Here is a 20,002-nt window from a genome sequence, read left to right on the forward strand (position 1 = left end):
TTGGGCACTTTAATATTGGCGTCAGTGGGGATTGACTCACTTTTGCAGCCACCCTCAAGTGGCCATTCAAGGAACTGCACGTTTTGGCACGTTTGCATTTGCTTCATTTTTCAGTTGGTGCTTGGTTCAGGGCCAGCTATTCTGATCTGTACAATAAATTGTACAATCTCCATCCTTCCTGTCAATGGACTGACTGTCAAAACTATGAAAATTTGACCCAAGTTGTTATAAAGCAGAATTACACATCAAGTTAATTGAAATTAAAAGATCCCAGTTACACTGCGAACGACAGATTAACAGAGGGTGGCGGGACACATGGAGGATGAAGAGGGGAAGGGTTGGGAGTAGAGAAGTGAGCAGGTAGTGGTAGAGGGCTAAAGTGCATCATTATTATTTGCCAGTGTGGTGGGAGGCGGACATGTGAGTTTATGTGTAAAGTTGTTGTCAGAGCTCTTTTTCTGGGAAGACTCAAAGTTCATGTCTGGATCATGTTGAGATCAAAGTTCAGGTTTCAGACTTTAGTTATGGTCCATGTCATCCACAATGGGGGTGTTGTAACTCTGGAACAGAGGCTGCATGAAGAGGCCCAATGTGCCGACGACACACACCAACACGAAGATCCACAGGAAGAGGCGGTCGATCACCATTGCCACGTACTTCCAGTCTTCAATGATCTGCAGAGAGAGGTTAGATATTAACTATTACCACTGTTGTGTTTCTTGTACTTAACTAAATTCAGTTGTATTCAGTTAAATTGTTTTGTTTTGTTTTATGAAGAATTGAGTCTCTGGAGTTTAACGTTATCCATATGTAATTATATTTTAGCTAAAACAACAGTGCTTTGAACTGAAGTTGTTGATGCAATTGCTCTGAGCCACTTTGTGACTTGGACTTGAGCGTCTGAACCAAATTTCATGGCAATCCACCCAATATTTGGTAAGCCATTTAATACAATGGCCCTAGATGATGCTAGGGAAAGACACGGGAAAACCAAGGTCACATTATCAGGCCGACCAACAGACCAACATTGTTAACCAAACAGCCATGATACTAATATGGCCAAAAACTAAACCAAGGAAAGGAAAAGCCTTCAAAGTAGGCTGCACATGCACATACACGTACCCCTTCATCATCATCCTCTCCTTTCATCTTATCAGCAATGTAGCGCACTCCATCCACCGCATCCTCCACGTCAATGTTGCTCTTGAGCGTCATCCTCTTCCTGAACTCTGTGTTCTCCGTCAAGTCGCCAATCTTCCAGCCGTAACGTTTGGCCGAGTCCTCGTTAACAAAGAAGGAAGACGACGAATCCGATACTCCTAGAGGACTTCCAGTCCCTCCATCTACTCCACGCAGCTTCTGGTCAGAGAACGACTTCTGCTGGTGCTTTTTCCGGAACTTCTCGCGGATGTTGGAGCTACCGGGTCTCCGCATGAAGAGGAAGGAGGGGAGCCGGTACAGGAAGATGCTCTTGACCCAAGGAGGCATAGTGTGCGTACTTGGCGATCGATGGTGGACGTTAAGCACGCAAACGCTGGTGACAATGGAGAAGGTGACCAGCACCATTGTAAACATCAGGTACTTCCCAATCAGAGGCACTGCTAAAGACGTGGGTGGCACAATCTTTGAGATAAGGAGTAAAAACACAGTCAGGGCCAAGAGGACAGAGATACAGAGAGTCATCTTCTCACCACAGTCTGACGGGAGGTAGAACACCAGAATGGCCAGCGACGTGATCAGGATGCAGGGAATGATCAGGTTGATGGTGTAGAACAGAGGTTTTCTCTTGATTATAAAGTCATAGGTGATATCCAGGTACCTGATGTCATTGGGGTCTTCATTCTTGCGCCCAGGCAGTGAAACAATGTCCCACTCACCGCTGGGTTTGAAGTCGTCACGCGAGGCGTAATCACTGAGGAGGATGAGGTCAATCTCTGTGTGGTCGTAGGTCCAGGAGCGAAACTTGAGGGTGCAGTTCTGCTGGTCAAAGGGGAAATCACGGACTTCAATTTTGCAGGCTGATTTGTAGATAGCTGGTGGAAGCCAGTTCACCTCACCGTTGTTGGACACCACGGCATTGGAGTAGAAGGAGACTTCATAGGTCCCGTCAGCACTTAGGGAAGGAAAGGTAACAGAGAGAATAAAGTTAAAGCACTCAGACAGAAACTGATTACTGGAAGGATTATGGAAAACTTCAAAGACCTATCTAAAATCTGGTAATGGACATCAGCTCTCAACTTGAACTCAATTCTTGCGCCCCAAGTTGCCTGACAGACTTTTAACAATGATGAGTTCACGGAAAAGGGAGTCATGACCTGGAAATTCCTCCTCGCTTATCTGAATGACCAGAGGCCCGAAATATTGGCAATCCCTCCCTGAGGCAATACATATCGTTGTCCAGTGATAGCCAGCGGGTTTCAGGATTGCTAAGAGGCACATAAATTTAGTTTTCTGTGCTGGCAGATGGCGTGTTAAGAAAATGATTTCATACCTTTGTAGCTTCAGGGGGGACACGTGCAACAGTTCTGTGTTTTAGAGTCAAGGGATGTGTTTATCATCTCTAGGGAGGATCTCGACCTGGGACGCATCCCAACAACATGGCAACACCTTCCCCCCTCAGCTCAAATCTGCTGAGACTGACTCTTTTTTTTTTCACCAAGGCTGCAGGTGATGCATTATAGATAAGTGGCCTATCAATTATAAACTAGGTCAGGAATCCAACCATCACACTTGGTCTCTAATGCTTTGGGGTTGCTGTGAATATGCCGACTAATTAAAAATGCAGAGGCCCCACCTGCTTCCTGCGACCCCTGGTCCCCCAGACTTGGCAAGAGACCTTGACCTGAAGTCGTAAAGTAGTGCTGATTGTCTCATATGGTTCTGCCTCTTAAGCCATTATGCTCTTTATGTGGTCTTTAGCTGACCAGCAATCTGTGTTCGTAAAAGTTTAATACCGACCAGTCGTGTGTAAACGGAGGAGTTACACTGTCCGCACTGTGTCCACACAGCTGCGAATTTCTTATAGCTCTTGCTCCGAGTCAAAGTTCTCCATCATCAAGTGCTCCATCTTGGATACAGTAGTTAAAAAAATCACACCTCCAGGTCCATTTAGTTTAAGTGCTGCAGCTTTTGGTCGTGACTCATCAGCAGACGGAGCTTGTACATTTAAATTTTTAAAGCACTTTAAGGGCTTGCAGAGGTTTAAAGTTCATTCTTAAAACTTGAACTTTTTGAAATAAAATCCCCAGAACAGCGGCAAGAGTCCCCTGTGGTGTGACTGTCAGATGTGCATCTGCTAGATCAAGTGCTGTACAACATCAGGGTGACTTTGCTATATTTGCACTTGTTCAGAGAAAGCGGCAGCTGGATTTGCTATTTTTTACTTTAAAGAGATACTTTATGACCTTTGAGCGAAAAAATACTTAGCAATTAAATACAGCAAAAGTTAAGTTACTAGATTCAGGGGTCTTACTTCCACTGTGTCATGAGTTTCTAGTTTAGTTCTGGTTTTGTCTTGTATTTCGGTGTTCAGTTGTTATTTCTTGTTTTACCTTGTCACTTTGTCCCTTGTCATGAGTTTTCATCGTTTAGTTTTGTATTTAGTTTATTCTGTGTTCTTGTCAGTATTTAGTCTTGTTTAGTTAAGTATTTCACTTGTGTCTTTTTGGTTAGATCATTTCCTGTTTTACTTTGATTGTGTGCCTTGCCCTGATTGTTTTCACCTGCCCTTGATTGTCTCACCTGTGTCTGATTAGCCTCCCCTCCTAAGTGTATTTAGTCTCTGTTCTCCCTTGTCTCTGTGCTGGTTCATTGTCTTTGTCGTGTTTCCTGTGGACTTTTGTCGCTCTTTCTCGTGATGGATTTACCTGTTTCCTTGTTGCTCCTGTGTGTTTTGTTTTTTTCCTTTGGATTATTTTGTTACCTGGACTCTCAATCAGTAAGCCTTTTGTTTTGTCTTCTGCCTTTTTGTTTAAATAAATACATATCCAAGTCTGCATCTGGGTCCTCAACCTTCTTGTTTCAACTGAAACCTTGACACACTGTCTTGCTGTGTTTGGAAACATGGCGGCTAATGGTAGCCATGGTTAGCTTAGTTTAGGTGAACATTGTTGTACTGTGCACGTTACTGAGTCAGTTAGCTGACGTAACTACTTATTCTCATTTGTGCAACTCTTACAGTAGCTTAGCATTTCAGCTAAATGATAGATAGCACTTTATAAACAGTCGTTTTGTGTTAAGCATTATCTTGTGATTGGCTGCATGGTGGTGCAGTTCGGTTTCTAGTTGGAACCCCGATTCAGACATAGTGGTCCTTTCTGTGTTGAGTCTGCATGTTCTCCCCGTGCATGTGTGGGTTCCCTCCGGGTACTCTGGCTTCCAACCGCAGTCCAAAGACTAAGTTTCCTGTAGGTGTGGGCGTGAGCATGAAAGGTTGTCTGTCTCTATGTGTCAGCCCTGTGATTGACTTGCGATCAGTCCAGGGTGTACCCCCAGTGACAGCTGGGATAGGCTCCAGCTCCATTTTGCATTTGAATACCAAATCTGTGGGAGAGGGACAAGATTTTTTGGTATTCTGGTGTCCGTTTGTAGCAAGCAATTGTGCTTTTATTGATCTCTCTAACTCCAGTCAGACTGTACACAATGACCAACAGACAGAAGAGGAAGCCTTGGCCCGGAGAAACATTTAGCATTTGTCTGAGGAATCCCTGGCTACACCAGAAGGCCCCCAAAAATGTGCCGTCGCTCTCAGAGGCTATATTGTTGTCAGATGATAGCCGATTATGAGTTTGTATCCATTACTATCCAAACATGCAAAGAGACTCAAAGCCCTGTGCTTCTACATTGAAGTAGATATTGTGCAATAACAAGTACTCAATAATAATTTAAACTCAATAACCATAACCCTACCAAAGGAATAAAAAGCCACAGCTGACAACCAATAATCGATGTGATACAGTAAATAGCCAATTCTATACAGAAAATGATGTACAGCTATTGTACACAATTCACCAATGTTACAGGCTGGGAGGAAAGTTAGATATCATACATTTCTCCACACATTATACTAAACCAATGTCTCAAACAAAGTTAATTATTGGCACTGATATGCTTTGAGCAGAGCAAACACTCCAATATAAACTACATATCTGTGATCACAGTTAACTATCACTGTTATACAAGAAGCCATCTAAAGGAAAAGAGACCCAGGTGTGAACCTATGTGTGTGAGAGACGAGGTGGGGCCCAAAAGGAGCCTGCGTGTGTGTCAGCTAACATGCCAGTGGATCGAGGCAGCGGGGCTAATTTCTCCTTCAATGAACAAATTACAGCGCTGACATTCTCATGTATTGATTTTCCCCTGCAGCTGTTTGGTGCAGCTGTAGATGAGCTGTAGACGTGTAAACAGTCATAATATTTTCATATCAATGTTTGTGGTTCCATATGTGCAAAAACACAAATTGTGTGCACGAAGAAAAATTCCAGATGATGTCTCCTGGGTATCATCGAAAACTGGCGCGTTCTTCAAATATTAGATCGAATCTTTGCAAAGACCAAGATTTACTACACAGTCTAGTTTGAGATTTGTAGACATCGTCAGAGTATCTGAAGATTTTATCATTTCCTTATGTCCTTGTCTCTCGTTCACTGCATAAATCTGTAATCCCTCATCTCTTTAAGGTCACTCATCACCATGCGACTATATTTTGCAGACAGTCCTAACAGTGTTAAAATATTTTTGTTAAATCCAATTTCCTAAAAGAGGTGAAAAATTGGAATAAAGGAGAGATAAGAGGATAAAGAGAGGACGTGAGGGAACATTTTAGGAAATGGGGCTTTTGAATAAAGTTGTTGCTACTCTTGTAATCACTTCGTTTCACACACACACACACACACACGTTGTGACATAACTAATCGGACGTACTTGTTGTACAGGACAATGTCTGGCAGCCAGATGTGTTGTGACGGGAGCCGGATTTTCTTGATTCCCTCGTACTCTTCAGGGTCCCACATTAATCTGTAGTCATTCCACACCTGCACACACATGCGAGCACAAGGAGATAAATCACTTTAAAGGTCACATGCATGCTCACACAAACAAATATAGAGACTCGATGCATTAGAAATAGCATGCAAGCCAAAACGAGGACACAAATGAACTTAACATAGAGGTTCATGTTTGTGCACTAATGACTAATATAAGTCAGACACTGGTGCCACTAATAGGTAGACCTTGGACGTAGCATGAGTAAAGGCAAACAAACATACACACTTACACATACAGAAAGACGAACAAGAGGAGGTGTAGGGACACAAACCTGACTGAGCCAACAGTTGGTGGTCATGATCTGCTCCCTCTCGTTCTGAAACACAGGCAGGCACAAGGTTTGAAGATGATATAACTCACTCCTAACATAAATAATCTCCACCATCTGTGCTAAACAATGGTCTATGGATTTGTGTGTGTGTGTGTGTGTGTGTGTCCTCACCACGTTGATCAGCTGTGCGAGAGACACCTGGATGTAAATGGTGACCTGCTGGCTGTTGTTGACAGCCGGTCTGATCAGCTTGTTGTAGCGCTCCGGTGACAACAGGTGACTCACCAGCCGCTCCTCCACCTCCGCACACAAGGCAGCTACACACACAGACACACACACACACACACACAGAAAAAAACACAGCAACAACGATGTTAATGATGGTGGTCAAGGTTATAATGTCCATGTTGGAGGTCCATGTTAGTTAAAATTGCCCATAGGTGCGACTAACTTTCAATCTCTATATATCAGCCTGGGATTGAAGGGCTACCTGTCTAGGGTGACCCTCTCAACCGATGTAAGCCTGGATTAGCTCAAAACCTGTGACCTTGGCAGGATAATCTCTACAGTTACTGGAAAACAATATTTACTAAATGGTTTAGTCCAGAAGTTTGAACATTAATACATCCAAAGTGAACATTGTTAAATTACATTGACACTGTGTAACATCTGGTGTCACTACAGAGCTAACAATGCCATTAACCTTGGATCATCAATAGGTTAAAGTCACGTCAAACACAGTTAATGACATAATAGCTTTAAATCAAATTGCAGTCAACATTACCTTCCTGTAAGCATTAGCGTCCATGCTAACATGCTTAACACAGGCACATTACACAATAATGTAATGGCATGCTATCATTAGCTATCATGGTAAATGCTCTTGATTTTTTCATGTCAAGCGAGCGTATTGAGTGGTTTGCTTCAATAAACATGACATCACTGAGACTATAAAAGGAGCTGACCCCTTCCCATGCTAGCTTCTGTTGTGCTAGCAGCTGAAACTACAGTATAGGGGTTTCTCATTAAGGGCTTTTTTCATTTCTTTTTTCCTTTTGTTGCGTCTATAAATGTGGAACTGTGGTGTTTTTTGTCCATATTGTAAATAACATTGATTTTAAAAGCTGAACTTGATAATAAAAAAGACACTGGCAAAGACCCAAGAGGGAGAGGACACCTGGGGGAAATGTAGAGTGTGACCTCTGACAGACTCTGTTTATCTATATGTAAAGGTAGAATAAGAAAACTAAAGCAAGACTTAAAACTGCATAAAAGTGAAATGTGTGTGTACTTTAGCAGTAAATGGTAAATGGACTGTACTTATATATTTATATTTCTAGTATTCTTCAGACCACTCAAAGCGCTTTTACATCACATGTCACATTCACCCTTTCACACTCACTTTCACACACTGATGGCAGAGGCTGCAATTCAAAGTGCCAATCTCCAATCAGGAGTTAAAGGGGGGTATTATGCTAAGCTTCATATTTCACTCTGTGATACCTGTGGAGAAGCTGAGCATCATTTACACTTTAAAAAAACTTTTCTCACACTGGTGCTCTGTGCAGGCCCTCATATAGCATCTACCTGAAACGACTCAGTCAGCTCTGTCCCTTTAAGGAACCCCGCCCCTACAAGCCCACTTTTTCTGATTGGCCAGCTCTCCTTTGTGACATCACAAAGTGCAGCGTGTAGAAAAAACTTTGTGGAACCTGGCGTTCACAGCAGCCTGAAGCCTGAGCTGAGAAGCCTGGGGATTACTCTAACATACTTTTACCTACAGATTTAAAACTTCACCCACGTTTAGTCTGGACATCCAACACTGTAACATTATATATATGTCTTAAAATGTGAAACAGCATGATACCCCCTCTTTAACCATTTAAACAGCAATGGCTATGCCTTTGGGAACAATTTGGGGGTTCAGTGTCTTGACACGACACCTTTTCATGTAGACTGGGATCAAAGCGCCAACCATCTGATTGGGAAACGACCGACTCCCCCACTGGGGCTGCTGGGACCCAGTGGGGGAGTCAATCTTTTTTAATCAAAATTCTTACAGAAAAGAATTAAAACTTTGACACAAAACCTGACTTCATTCACAATTATTCCCTCGGCTGATGACTTGTTAGTCGGTTCCCTGATTGAACAGGACCATAAATCAGCAAGAACACACACACACACACACACACACACACACACACATGTGCCCCGAGCAGTAGTTGATGAAGCGATGTTTAAATCTCGTGCTGTCAGGTCTCACCAATTAGGTGCTGCAGCGATGCCGCGTGTCCTCAGATGTAATGAGTGTGTAATGAGACTAACAATGCATGCAATCTGCAGTCCATACGACAATAATGAGTCACATGGAAACATGCACACACTCTCACAAACACTCACACAGTCACTGAGCCTCCGCAGGGCTGAATTCACCCTCTAATCAACAAAGAACAGAGTCTGACTGGGTCACAGAGCTTCAGCGATGCTGGGTGCTTTCAAACACAGAGCATGCCAGACTTTCCAACATTTTCAACTTCAAAAAGCTTTTATTTCCTCCTTTTTAACGTCTGCATATCTGTGTTCCCTCTGTGAAATGTTCAAATGGACTTGTCGCTACCTACTTGTCTTGCTTTAACTTCATCTGCAATCCAAAAAACTCTGCTTTTATCCCGAGCTCCCGAACAAGCCAATCAGCACTCTGTGTCACATCTGCTCTCATTTAAAAGCCTTCCCTCTTGCTCTGTCTTGTACCTGCACTTTCCTGTTTTCTTTCCTTTGTTTTCAGGCCCTTTGTTTTCTGGAAAGCTGCCTTGTTTGTGCTTCACAAATAAACTTTACTTGACTGTTGGCTACGGCTCTCTAAGGACAGTATGAACCGTTTAATGACCAGAAAGATAAGATAAGAAAAGAGCAAGAGGTGGATTACATAAGAGGAGGATAGTGTGTTTATCTCTGCCCGAAAGCACCGAAAGCAGTCAGAAAGTCTATTACATAAAGTTTTTATTTAATTAAGCTTAACATGAGCATGAAGAAGACACAAGAGAGCCAAAAAAAGGAACTTATCTGCATAATTATGAAGGTTTTTGTTTTGCCCTTTACGTTCCGCTCGGCTTAGCACTGTAATCATAATATCCGTCATGGCTTTCTTATTTTTCCTGCATTTTCTGCTCTGTTTTCAGCCTTTAATATATTAATATTAATTGACATGTCAATCATCTTACTCATGCCACAGTTTTCTAGTATTTTTACTTTGTATGTCATTGTTTTACGCTTTTTGTATCTTCCTCTAGACTTGCGCAACTTTCGATATTAAAAATAAATTTAAAGCACCAAAAAAAAAAAAACAACAGCTCTCCAGAAATCCCACCAACCGGATGATTCAGCCAGGTTATCTTTAAAAACATATGCACATTTGTTTCCATGAATTTTTATTCGGCCAAAAAAAGCCTCTCTCTGTCTGCACGACTGCATCTTGCAAGCTCAGTCCATTCAAGATTCAGAAGATGGATGAGTCAGCGGGTGTAGGAAGGTTGGTGTTGATGTCTTCGTGAAGGAAAAAACAACCTCAATAGTCTGTGATGTGGCCCACTCCAAGTGACGTCTGTTTTTAAGTTGCGTCATCCATGTTCTTCCGAGCACAAAGAGCACAGAGAGATATGTGTTCTGCCTGTGTCGAGCAAGGGAAATTGTACTTGAACCGACAAAAAAATACGTAAGAGCTTTTGGAGGACGTTTGATCTCTGTGAATAGAAGATTAAACTTCAGTAAAAAGAGGGACAGTTTGAGGAGAGTTGCTTTGTAGTTGTTTTAACTTCCTTAAGTAGCTTTGAAACTACATCTTGACCTAGAATTTGATGCTTTTATATCCAGGTTCGATTTCAGCTCCTTTTCAGTAGAAGATATTATGCACCATTCATATTGAAACGGCTGTGCAAACACTTCTGCTCTGACCTCAGCAGCATCCTCGTGTCCAGACGTCTCAAAACTGTGCAGTTAGCAGCTTTAGCCGACCATGAATGTTGTTTATTTTGGCATTTCACTTGCACTCGATTTCAGCGATCCTGCCAACTGTCACATCAATATAAACTCAAGATGAAAATGTTGTCTGACATGTGTGGACATCAAACTGACAACAAAGGGCGCCGAGCGTTGAAGGCAGGTGCAGGAAGCAGAGATACACTCTACACTTGGTCAGTCTGGGTTAACCTCCAGCAGGAAGAGGAGAGCGAGGAAGTGTCCAACGTCTGAGCCACTGTGACATGACACTAAAGCTCGAGGGTAAACGTCTTTGGAGAGCGAGGAAACACAGAGCTCCGTCTGTCAAGATCAGGCACGGAGATGGGCAGAGACACACACATATACACACAAACACACACAACAAACAACAGCAGGGAGTGTAAGACGAAACCAGAATAATCATCTGAAAGAATTGGAGAATTGGATCAGGCCGTGTTAGGGTGATGATTGATAGGAAATCACACTTATACAAAGGAAACTATTCATTGTTTAGATGCAGTAAAGGTGCAAAGTGCTGCATAAAAGCATGCAGAATTCTTTTACTAATTAAAAGCGTGTGTGTGGTGATTCTGAGGTTTTGGTGGCCTGTGAGTGGAGACCACACTTTCTTTAAATCCTGTTGGTCTTACTCATTGTTTGCTTTTCAGCTTTATTTGTCACGGTGCTTTGGTTAATTGGATTAAAGCCTCGTTAAAATAAAAAAACACTAATCAGTGACAAACAGAGGGGCCAGAAATTTACAGGAAGTGACAGAAACCTGTTTTGTACTGAAAACAAAACAAAATAAATGATGGGAAAATAGGCTCCCAGAAGTTCAGTTAAAGGTGCAATCCACTGATGTGAGGTTTATTTTACTCATCATGGAGGAGACTTAATAACTTCATGATGTCCTCTGCAGCTCAACCAATGACTACAATGTATATAAAGATGGACGACCTGTCCCTGTGATGGGCGCTGCCATCTCACACTGGTGATGTCTTTCGGAGTGCAGTAGAGATCAACAGAACAGCTTCTTGTGTTGGTCATAAGCAGACGTTCACAGATATGTAAACTTCAATGACTGTAGTGATTGTTTTAGTTACGTCTCCTCTCGCTGTTCCTCCTCTACTCTGCTACAGATCGGCTGCAGGAGCCTTATTTGTCAACAGAGCTGTCAATCATCCTTTTTACAGCCTCTAATAACCAATTAAACACTTGCGCATAAATCAGCATGATAAGAACTAACTATAATGACAGAAACCATGTTTATTATATATTTGGATTTTATAGTTCATAGTATTTTTTTTGTTTTTATAGTATTTTGACTCATGTCCCATCTGTTAACATGGAGGAGGCGGGCTTTATGACCTATACTGCAGCCAGTCAGCAGGGGGCGCTCGACATGTTTTTGCTTCACTTTTAGGGAGCTTTCATGTCGTCCGTCTTTTTACACAGTCTGTGATCTCAGGTCAGAGAGAAGTAACCTTGAAGTTACCCGGGGCAGACGGATGAATGATATTGATGGCAACATGCTTAATGTAGTAGCCAGTGATTTTTGAGCTTGACCCATACAAAGGACTTAAGAGCAGAGTATCTGGGCTTTAGAAGGTGCAGTATCAAAAAATTGGAGTCCGCCTTTAATATCTCCACAGAGTATTTACTGCTTATTTTTTTATTATTTTACCTTAATTTGACAAGGAATACTCCCAATGAGATACAAATTATCTTCAACAAGGGAGGCCTGGGCAAATCAGCAGCATAAAAAAGGTTTACATTAAAGAACAAGAAACACAATAGATAATAGAAATTACGTCAAACAATGCGTTGGCAGTGTTCAGAAATTCATTGATCAAATAATCCTGTTTTTATAATCATCTGTGCCTTTAAAACAGTCTATTTAAATTATGGTGACTTTGTATATGAATACGATTTTGCTTGGTTTTATTTAACTAATCACAAAGTATTATTTCCTTTTCCAAACCACAATTAATCCAAGCATAATAACAAAACTCTCAAAAACAGAGAGCTGTCACAACACACATATTTAGTGTTTGTGCAAAAAGTAAGGCTTTATATTAAAGGATTGTTGGGTATAAAGGCACGTATTTAATGCACGTTTATGACTCTTTGACCTACAGCGTGCTACGCCATGTAGTGCCACGAGCTTCCCTCTGGCTGCTGTCTGATTTCTGCCTTCTGAGTGAAATCGAAGATGTCATATTGCCTTAAAAATGTAAAGGGTTTGGCATAAAAATAACCCAATGACAAAAGAACAGTTGACTGCGAAAGGCAAATGACTCCACGTGACAGGTGGGAAGGGCTGAGGATAGCAGAGGAACACACTACAGGCTGCATGGAGAGATGTAAGGTGTGGGGTTGGACTGTATACGCTAAAACAGTACATGTGGCTAAAATGAGATGTGTATGAGGTGCATGTAAGAAAGGAGAAGGAGCATTAGGGAGTGTACCAGCAGGTTTCATCACACATGTATGCACACACACACACACACACACTCCTGTCCGGCTCGCTGCACTCTCCTCACCTCAATAATTCATCGCCACTAAAATAAAAATGCCATCATCTCACAAGCGAGGACTCGACCACAATCAGAGACTATTCTCTGGGACTTTCTCAACCAGATCAAATCGACACAAAGCCTTCTTTACGACATACAGTGTGAGTCAAAACATAATACAACAAAACCCAGACATGCAGCTGTGTTTGGGTGACGCAGATGGACAGACAGGCTGTGTCATCAGTCCGGTGTACGGAGAGAAAAAGCATCCAAACTCTGCATCCTTTTTCGAGGGTGGTGAATTATTCAATACCTTGCCATCTGGGGTGGCCTTTCTGAGGCCAAAACTATTTAGGCTTCAGCTGTCTTTGGCTTTGCTCAGTGCACTGCATGTATCAGTCATGCTGTAAAAGACACCCATGTGGCGTTCGTTTGCATCCCGAGCCACAGAGTCAAGTTGAAACAAGACATTTCACATGGATCTCAGTGCAGCTTCTGCCTGAGAAACTGTGGTTTTCTAGCGTCTCGCTGGATTTCCTGTGCTCTCAAACTCTTCATCAGACAGTGATTCCATCTGTAAAACCACTATTTTTTTCATATTGATTTTTTTCGTCTGTAAAAACCGTTCCCTTGTTTACATCTGTCCTGCTCTTTTCAGCAGTTCAAGTACAGAAGACATAATGGCGGCAGGAGAAGTGTGTTCCTTCTGTTCTCAACTCCCTCAGTGTCATCCCCGCTTTAGTTCGCACCAGTTCCCTCTTAAAAAAGATCTGATGCAGCTCGCTCTGCTCCTTTTTTTCCTTCCATTCAACATCCAAACAAGTGTGCCAACGCAATGACTAATATTTACTATGAAGTGTTGACTCACTGAAGCTGGGCCCTCTCAACCGAACACACATCTGCAGTTCTGAGAAAGCACTTTTAAAAGCTTGTGAGAATCAACACCCCCGGGACAAAACTTAGAAATGCATACATCTGCCCACCCACACATAAAGTTTAACCCGGGGGCAACAGAGAAGCAGAGTCGGGAGTGTGCGTGTGTGTGTGTGTAGGCAATCACACGCTATCCCCTGAAACTCCAAAGCAAAACAGCCAATCAATTGAAGCACACATTAGCAAAACAACTACGGTATGTGGCTGATCCTGAGAGAGACAGAGACGACGGGAGATAGATGAATGCATGATGAGGAACTCAATGTGTCAGATAAGTTACAGCTTAAGAGAAGGAGTGGAAAAGTATCGCATAAATGGGGGGAAATCTGGTGGGCTGGAAGAGATAGAGTGGGGCAGAGAGTGAAAAGGGTAGAGGAGCTGAAAGGAGAAGATGAGGACGTACATCCCAGCAAAGTGGCTGCCTGGATTTAGTCCTTTTACTGCCGCAAGATTGAAGATAGATAGGAGGGATGGGGCAAAAGTGTTGCAATGCCTCATCTGCAAAGAGCAGAGAGAGAACAGGTAGAGCGAAAGAGCCATGGAAAAAGACCAGGTTTGATGTGACGGACAAAAAAAGGGCATAAGAAGATGAAGGAAGAGTAAGCAAGGAAGAAAGAGGAAGGGGATTAAACTGAATTTAAATACACAAGTTGCAAAATGTCTATATAAAATTTGTTTTAGGGAGTCTGTTGTTTTGCAGATGTGACATATAGATGCATATACCTCTGTGGAAGGTAATAAAACAAGGAGTGCTGAAAGGTCAAAAGGGCAGACAAACAAACAAGTGAAGACATCTTCATCTGCATAATGCCCCCCTAGTGGGTTCATGTTTATTTATCAAATAAATTAACTCACCTGACTAATTAAACATTGATGAGGTGTTTTTCTTCCAATTTTAGGAAGCAGACACAATGAGGAACAGGATTGTCCCTATTGAAAGCAGCAGGCACAGTAAGGGCACATTTCAGCACCATGGACAGCTCCTGAGAGGGAGTTCCCTGCAGTGGGACAAAAGTCCCAGAAGTTGCTTCAATTAAAGAAAAGAAATAAAAAAGATGTTCTCTGTGCATCACCTGACTGATGTGCACTCACTTAAGGTTGTCTGTTAGTCTCATCAGAGGGCCTTGGCACACTGCTGGTCACATTAGAGCATATTAAAGGCCACCGGTTACCATTGTTAGATCTCATCAGGTACATTTGGACACCAAAGTGTGCCCACAAATACATACCAATCATCCAACTGCTTAATGAGTCATGAGAAGAGCACCACAGTGTCAAAAGGTTCAAAACTGTCATTGTAAATTGCGATGGAGGACTGCAGGGAAATGTGTGCAAAAGCAGTGCATCCTTCCCAAATATCACACCCATGCGTATTAAAACGATTCCGTTCTGACTCTGTGGGTTTGTTGTGTAAAGAGGAGCCAGTTTGTTAATTGAGGCGTGCTTAAAAATCACGTGCTAATCTGACTGACGCAAGGAAATGCCACTATTTTTCCCCACTGGCCTGCTTTCCGGTATCACGTGTTGTATGTTAAAATGTTCTCTCAAAATTAAAACACTCATTAAGATAATTACGCTTCGCTTAAAGGAGCCCGTTTTGGAGTGGGTTGTTTTTTGGCTGCAAAGCCCTTGTGACATTTAAACACATTTAACATTGAATAAAATGAATTTACAAGACCCTTTACGGTAATTGGCATGCACAGAGCCCTGAGAGAGAATGTGATATTTTACAATGAACAGCCATAGACTGTGTGACCAAAGCCCCGTACGCATTAGGAACCCCCCTGTCCCGTGCCAGGAGGATTTGAAAGGATTACTCACTTGCCACGGTGAGAACCAGGAGAGCCAATGCTGCTTTCACCGGGGCTGCCATCTCTTCCTCCCCTCCAGTTCGACACCCACGCGAAAACTTACAGTGCTTGTCCTCTTTTCTGCCCTCGATGAAAGTAAGTAAAGAGAGAAACAAAAAAAGAAAAATCAGGCAGGATTAAAGCGGTTTCCCCGCAAATGACGGCCGGTATCTGATGTTCGGAGGCATGGAGAGGAGAACTGACTCCTGTCTGATCCCAGAAATAAGGGGGCTGGATGCTTTCTGCCAGAGCGCACCGACTCCAGCGCTGGTCCTGGAGCTGTGATTGCGCGCAGCGGAAACCGGCTGCACAGAACAGAGTCCCACTTAATTCTTCTTGAGCGATGCAAACAACGCTTTCCTCGGGAATATGGGTCAGGAGCTAGTGGGGATACGCCAATCCTGTTATCGCCGAAACGGCCATTCTCCAGATAAAAGATTTAAGCGTCCCGGTCCTCACATCGACCTGCCCGCCCAGTGCGCTCCCCCGACGGGCGTCAGTTTCACTCTCTGTCGTCTTTACAGACACAGTGTGACATGACAACAAACAGGAAGCGATAACACTCAGAAATCCCCCAGGGAGGACTTTCAATACCCAGCAGCCACTGAGACCAACCTTATCTTGTCCAATCAAAGGAGAAGCTCGTCATTGAAATTAAGTTAATTAAAACACACTTTTATGAAGCTCAGCGGGGAGCCAAAGCTGTGGCTGAAACTACAAATGAAAACTTGATCTCTTTTCATTCCTGCTGACTGATGAGGAAATAAAATGATTCAAAGCAAAGACTGAAGTTGTGTGGAAGCAGATCTTTGGCAGCAAATCAGTGAATTCCTTATTATCTGCATTAAAACACATGTGGGGAGTTAAATGTCACATGGGGGTCTTCATGTTTCTGCAGGACGCATAAAAACATTAAGGTCCTCGCAACCTGTCGTGAAATAAAAATAATCTAGTGAATGTGATATTTTATTGATCCCTAAAGGGCACTCGGATTCCCAAGTATCACCACAGTGAGGTCAAAGGTCAGGGTCAGCTACAGGACAGCTATGGAGCTTGGGGTAAAACAGTGTGTTGCTCAACGACACTTCAGCAGCAGAGATCCAGAAGACAGTCCTGTAATCAAGACACTAACTAAAGCTGCTAGCTATATTCATTTCATCACATTATATAATTTGTCACGGTACAAATACACCCATTGTAATGAAAATAAAATTATAAAAACTATAAAAAACTGATCAAGTCAACCAACATCAACAAGGGGAACAATACTTTTTATTGCCTGTGATGTGTTCAAGCAGCCTCAGCTCGTCAATCATGATTGTGATCAGGCGTTACAGAGGAAAATATGTGTGCGTGCGTGTGTGTGTGTGTCCTTGTGTTTGACTGAGTGAAAAGGCTGCAGGCCTCTCAAGTCTGCACACGTCAATGCAGTATAACTACCCCCGAGGTCCCTCTGGTGATGTGAGCAGAGGAGAGGGCAGCAAGAAGACATGGCCTTAAATGTGCTTTACAAAATGACTCCTGCTAATTATTTTACTGCGTGGACAGAGAGCAGGAGGAGAGGATCCAAAGGAAGAAATAGGTAAAAAACCTTCAAAGGGGGAAATAAAATTATAAAATGACTAATTTATTACTATTTAAATAAGGAGATTTTTGAAGATGATAGGTGTAATGTAAGAAAAAGGTGAGGACATTGTTGCTAGAGAAGGTCAACATCTTGAGGAACACTTTCACTCTCTAACTAAGAGTTGGATGTGAGGATCAATAACACTCTCATGTCCAAAGCAAGAGCCAGCAGCCAGCTAACTTAGCTTGGCATTAAAACTGGAGGGGCAAGTCACAAACTGTTTTTTAAGAAGGAGATGTAACCACTGTGACCTGACTGATTGGTTGTGACTAAGTTTGAGTTTTTAGAGTCCATCCATCCATCTTTTATCTATACCGCTATCCCAGCTGTCATTGGGCGAGAGGCGGGGTACACACTGATCACCAGTCAATCACAGGGTTGACACATATACCCCTTTCCCATCTAAATTTAGCGTGTTGACACAGGTTTTTTAGAACCTGGAAGACCTGCTTATAGATGCTGATTGTCTCTTTTCCCATTGCCAGGAGTATCCTGCTTTCAGTCTCTTTTCTGCTGCGTCACCATCTGACGTCACAAACGCGCTGGAGACAGGGTTAGTAAACAGTGAAGATGTTACGGTGGTTAGGTCTTTATTGTGTCTATTACTCATTCAGTCTGTTTATCAAACTCGGCGCAACAATAGTTTCCTGGGTCTACTGCAGAGTCATTTGACCCGGGTCTGAATGCCGATTGCAGCTATTCCCATTAAGCAAAAAAGCCAGATGTTGGCAGATATTTTCACCAGTGGGAAAGTGGCTACAGAGAGACAACGATTCACACCTACGAGCAATTTAGAGTCACCAGTGAATCTAATGAGCATGTCTTTGGACTGTGGGAGGAAGCCAGGTTACCTGGAGGGAACCCAAGCATCCACGGGGAGAACATGCAAATGCCACAAAGAAAGGCCCCCCAACTTCCAAACCGGGATTTGAACCAGGCACCTTCTATGAGGCAACAGTGCCAACCACTTCACCACCGTGCAGCTGATTCAGCTGAGATGAAACCTAGCAGACAAGTAGTGGCACCTTACTGTCATTCAAATGATGTATCTAACTATGAGGCTCAAAATAGTTAAAATAGAGGAATTATATATTTAAAAAAAAAACCTGTACATTTGCCATACGCTGTATAGACCATATTCTCGTTTTGTCCTGGGCCACAGACAAATTTATTTCTGGTGTTTGGCGTTTTAATACAGGAGTCTGTGGTGATTTATTAAGCAGCAACTACCCAGCATTTAGTGAGTCCCCGGTACGGGGTGTAAGAAGTGGACTTATTCTCTAGAGAGCTTGGCATTGTGGCCATCGCCATTTAGGTTTTGGCTTACCCAGGTGCTGACTCCTGCTTCACATCTACCACTCTGGTATGGTGGGGTATAAATCTGCTAATCGAACTCTGGAAGAACTCCAATATGTGTTTTTCCTAAATTTTCAAAATATGCCTTTAAGCCTCACACAGATTGTGTTGCTGAGAGTTGGAAAAAAACAGAAAAAAAAACAAGTTCTAAAGTCTGTTGCGTAATATGAGACTCCTCACACATGCAAAGGCAAGCGAAGACGAAGGAACGCTCTCACCTGAACTCTGACCTCACTCCTTCCCTCATATGACGGAGACATTTTACGGTTCATACATCATGCACACACACTCCATAAAGTTAACCTCTAGTCACGGCTCCAAATGCAACTGAATTGTATTACCCTCACATCACTCCCCATTACAGCCACACTTTAGCAACATGTGAGCATCCGCCTCCCAAAGTCCCCGCCCGTCTCTCCTAATGAGCATTATCTCTGCATCCTAAAAGCAACGGAGAGGAGCAAAGGGAGGCCAAATTTAATCAGAGCTACTTAGAGCTCACTGTGGGGTCTGCTGGGGCTCTGAAGAGCCAGCTAGCACACACAAACACACACGCATACACAAAGTGCAAAATCTAGGAATGCTTTGGTCTCATGTTTTGTAAATACTAACTTAGCTGTATGATAAGCAATGGTGTACACACACACACTCACATAAACATGGTGTCATTTTAGCACTTGTGAAGACTTTACATCTCCGCTTTAACACTTGTCCCAAAATGAACCTGCTCAGAGTTCAGAAGTCCCATTTTAGTTGAAACACTTTCTGGTTGGTGCATTAAGTGCTTTAGGAAAATTATAGAACATTTTGGGGGTTTTTCCTTTTGCATTTAACATAAACATGAGCAAATGTTGTACATTAGAGACCCTTTATACCCATGGTACACCTGCACAAGTGTAAATTAATGAGCCTAATGAGTCCGTTCTGACTTCATCACATCATATCCATGTCATTGAACTTGTCAGAGTAAGTGTTCCACTATACATTCAAACGATCCTCATGAATATACCAAGACGCAGATGCGTTACCTCGCCTGGTACAGGGAAACCAGGGATACACCCTGGAGCTACGCCTGGGGAGGAAGCTCACTGGCCACTGTCTGTTGGCATGGCCTTGATCCATGGGGCCCGGCTGGGCTCAGCCCACAAACAGTACATTGAACATCTGTCCTGAGGGCTCAACACCCACAGGGATGGACAACGGGTCAGGTGCAATGTAAGCCAGGCAGAAGGCAAAGGTCAGAGGCCACCAGAGAAGGGATTCTCTGTTGGGGAACTTCAACCCCCATGTGGGCAGTTGTGTACAAACCTGGAGGAGGGGGTAATTGGGAGGACTGCATTGGGTGGTTTACTATTTTGTTGTATCATTAAATCTGCGGCCATACGGCTTAGACACTGTGGTTAAAAGG

At 42.9% G+C, this 20,002-nt stretch overlaps 1 protein-coding gene across 1 annotated transcript; it reads right to left on the reverse strand.

Moving 5' to 3' along the window:
• Positions 1-518: 518 nt before the first annotated feature.
• Positions 519-15,634, reverse strand: LOC138597867 (neuronal acetylcholine receptor subunit beta-2-like). The gene is made up of 6 exons (XM_069669383.1): positions 15,583-15,634; positions 6,488-6,633; positions 6,317-6,361; positions 5,923-6,032; positions 1,123-2,113; positions 519-674 (listed from the first exon to the last, which is right to left on the reverse strand). Exons 1-6 carry the CDS (start codon positions 15,632-15,634, stop codon positions 519-521), a joined length of 1,500 nt encoding a protein of 499 aa, XP_069525484.1.
• Between the last annotated feature and the right edge of the window lie 4,368 nt (positions 15,635-20,002).

Source organism: Semicossyphus pulcher, unplaced genomic scaffold, assembly GCF_022749685.1.
Source record: "Semicossyphus pulcher isolate SPU_LCO1_2020_fin unplaced genomic scaffold, fSemPul1.0.p SCAF_2, whole genome shotgun sequence".
In the NCBI taxonomy this organism is placed as follows: Eukaryota; Metazoa; Chordata; class Actinopteri; order Labriformes; family Labridae; genus Semicossyphus; species Semicossyphus pulcher.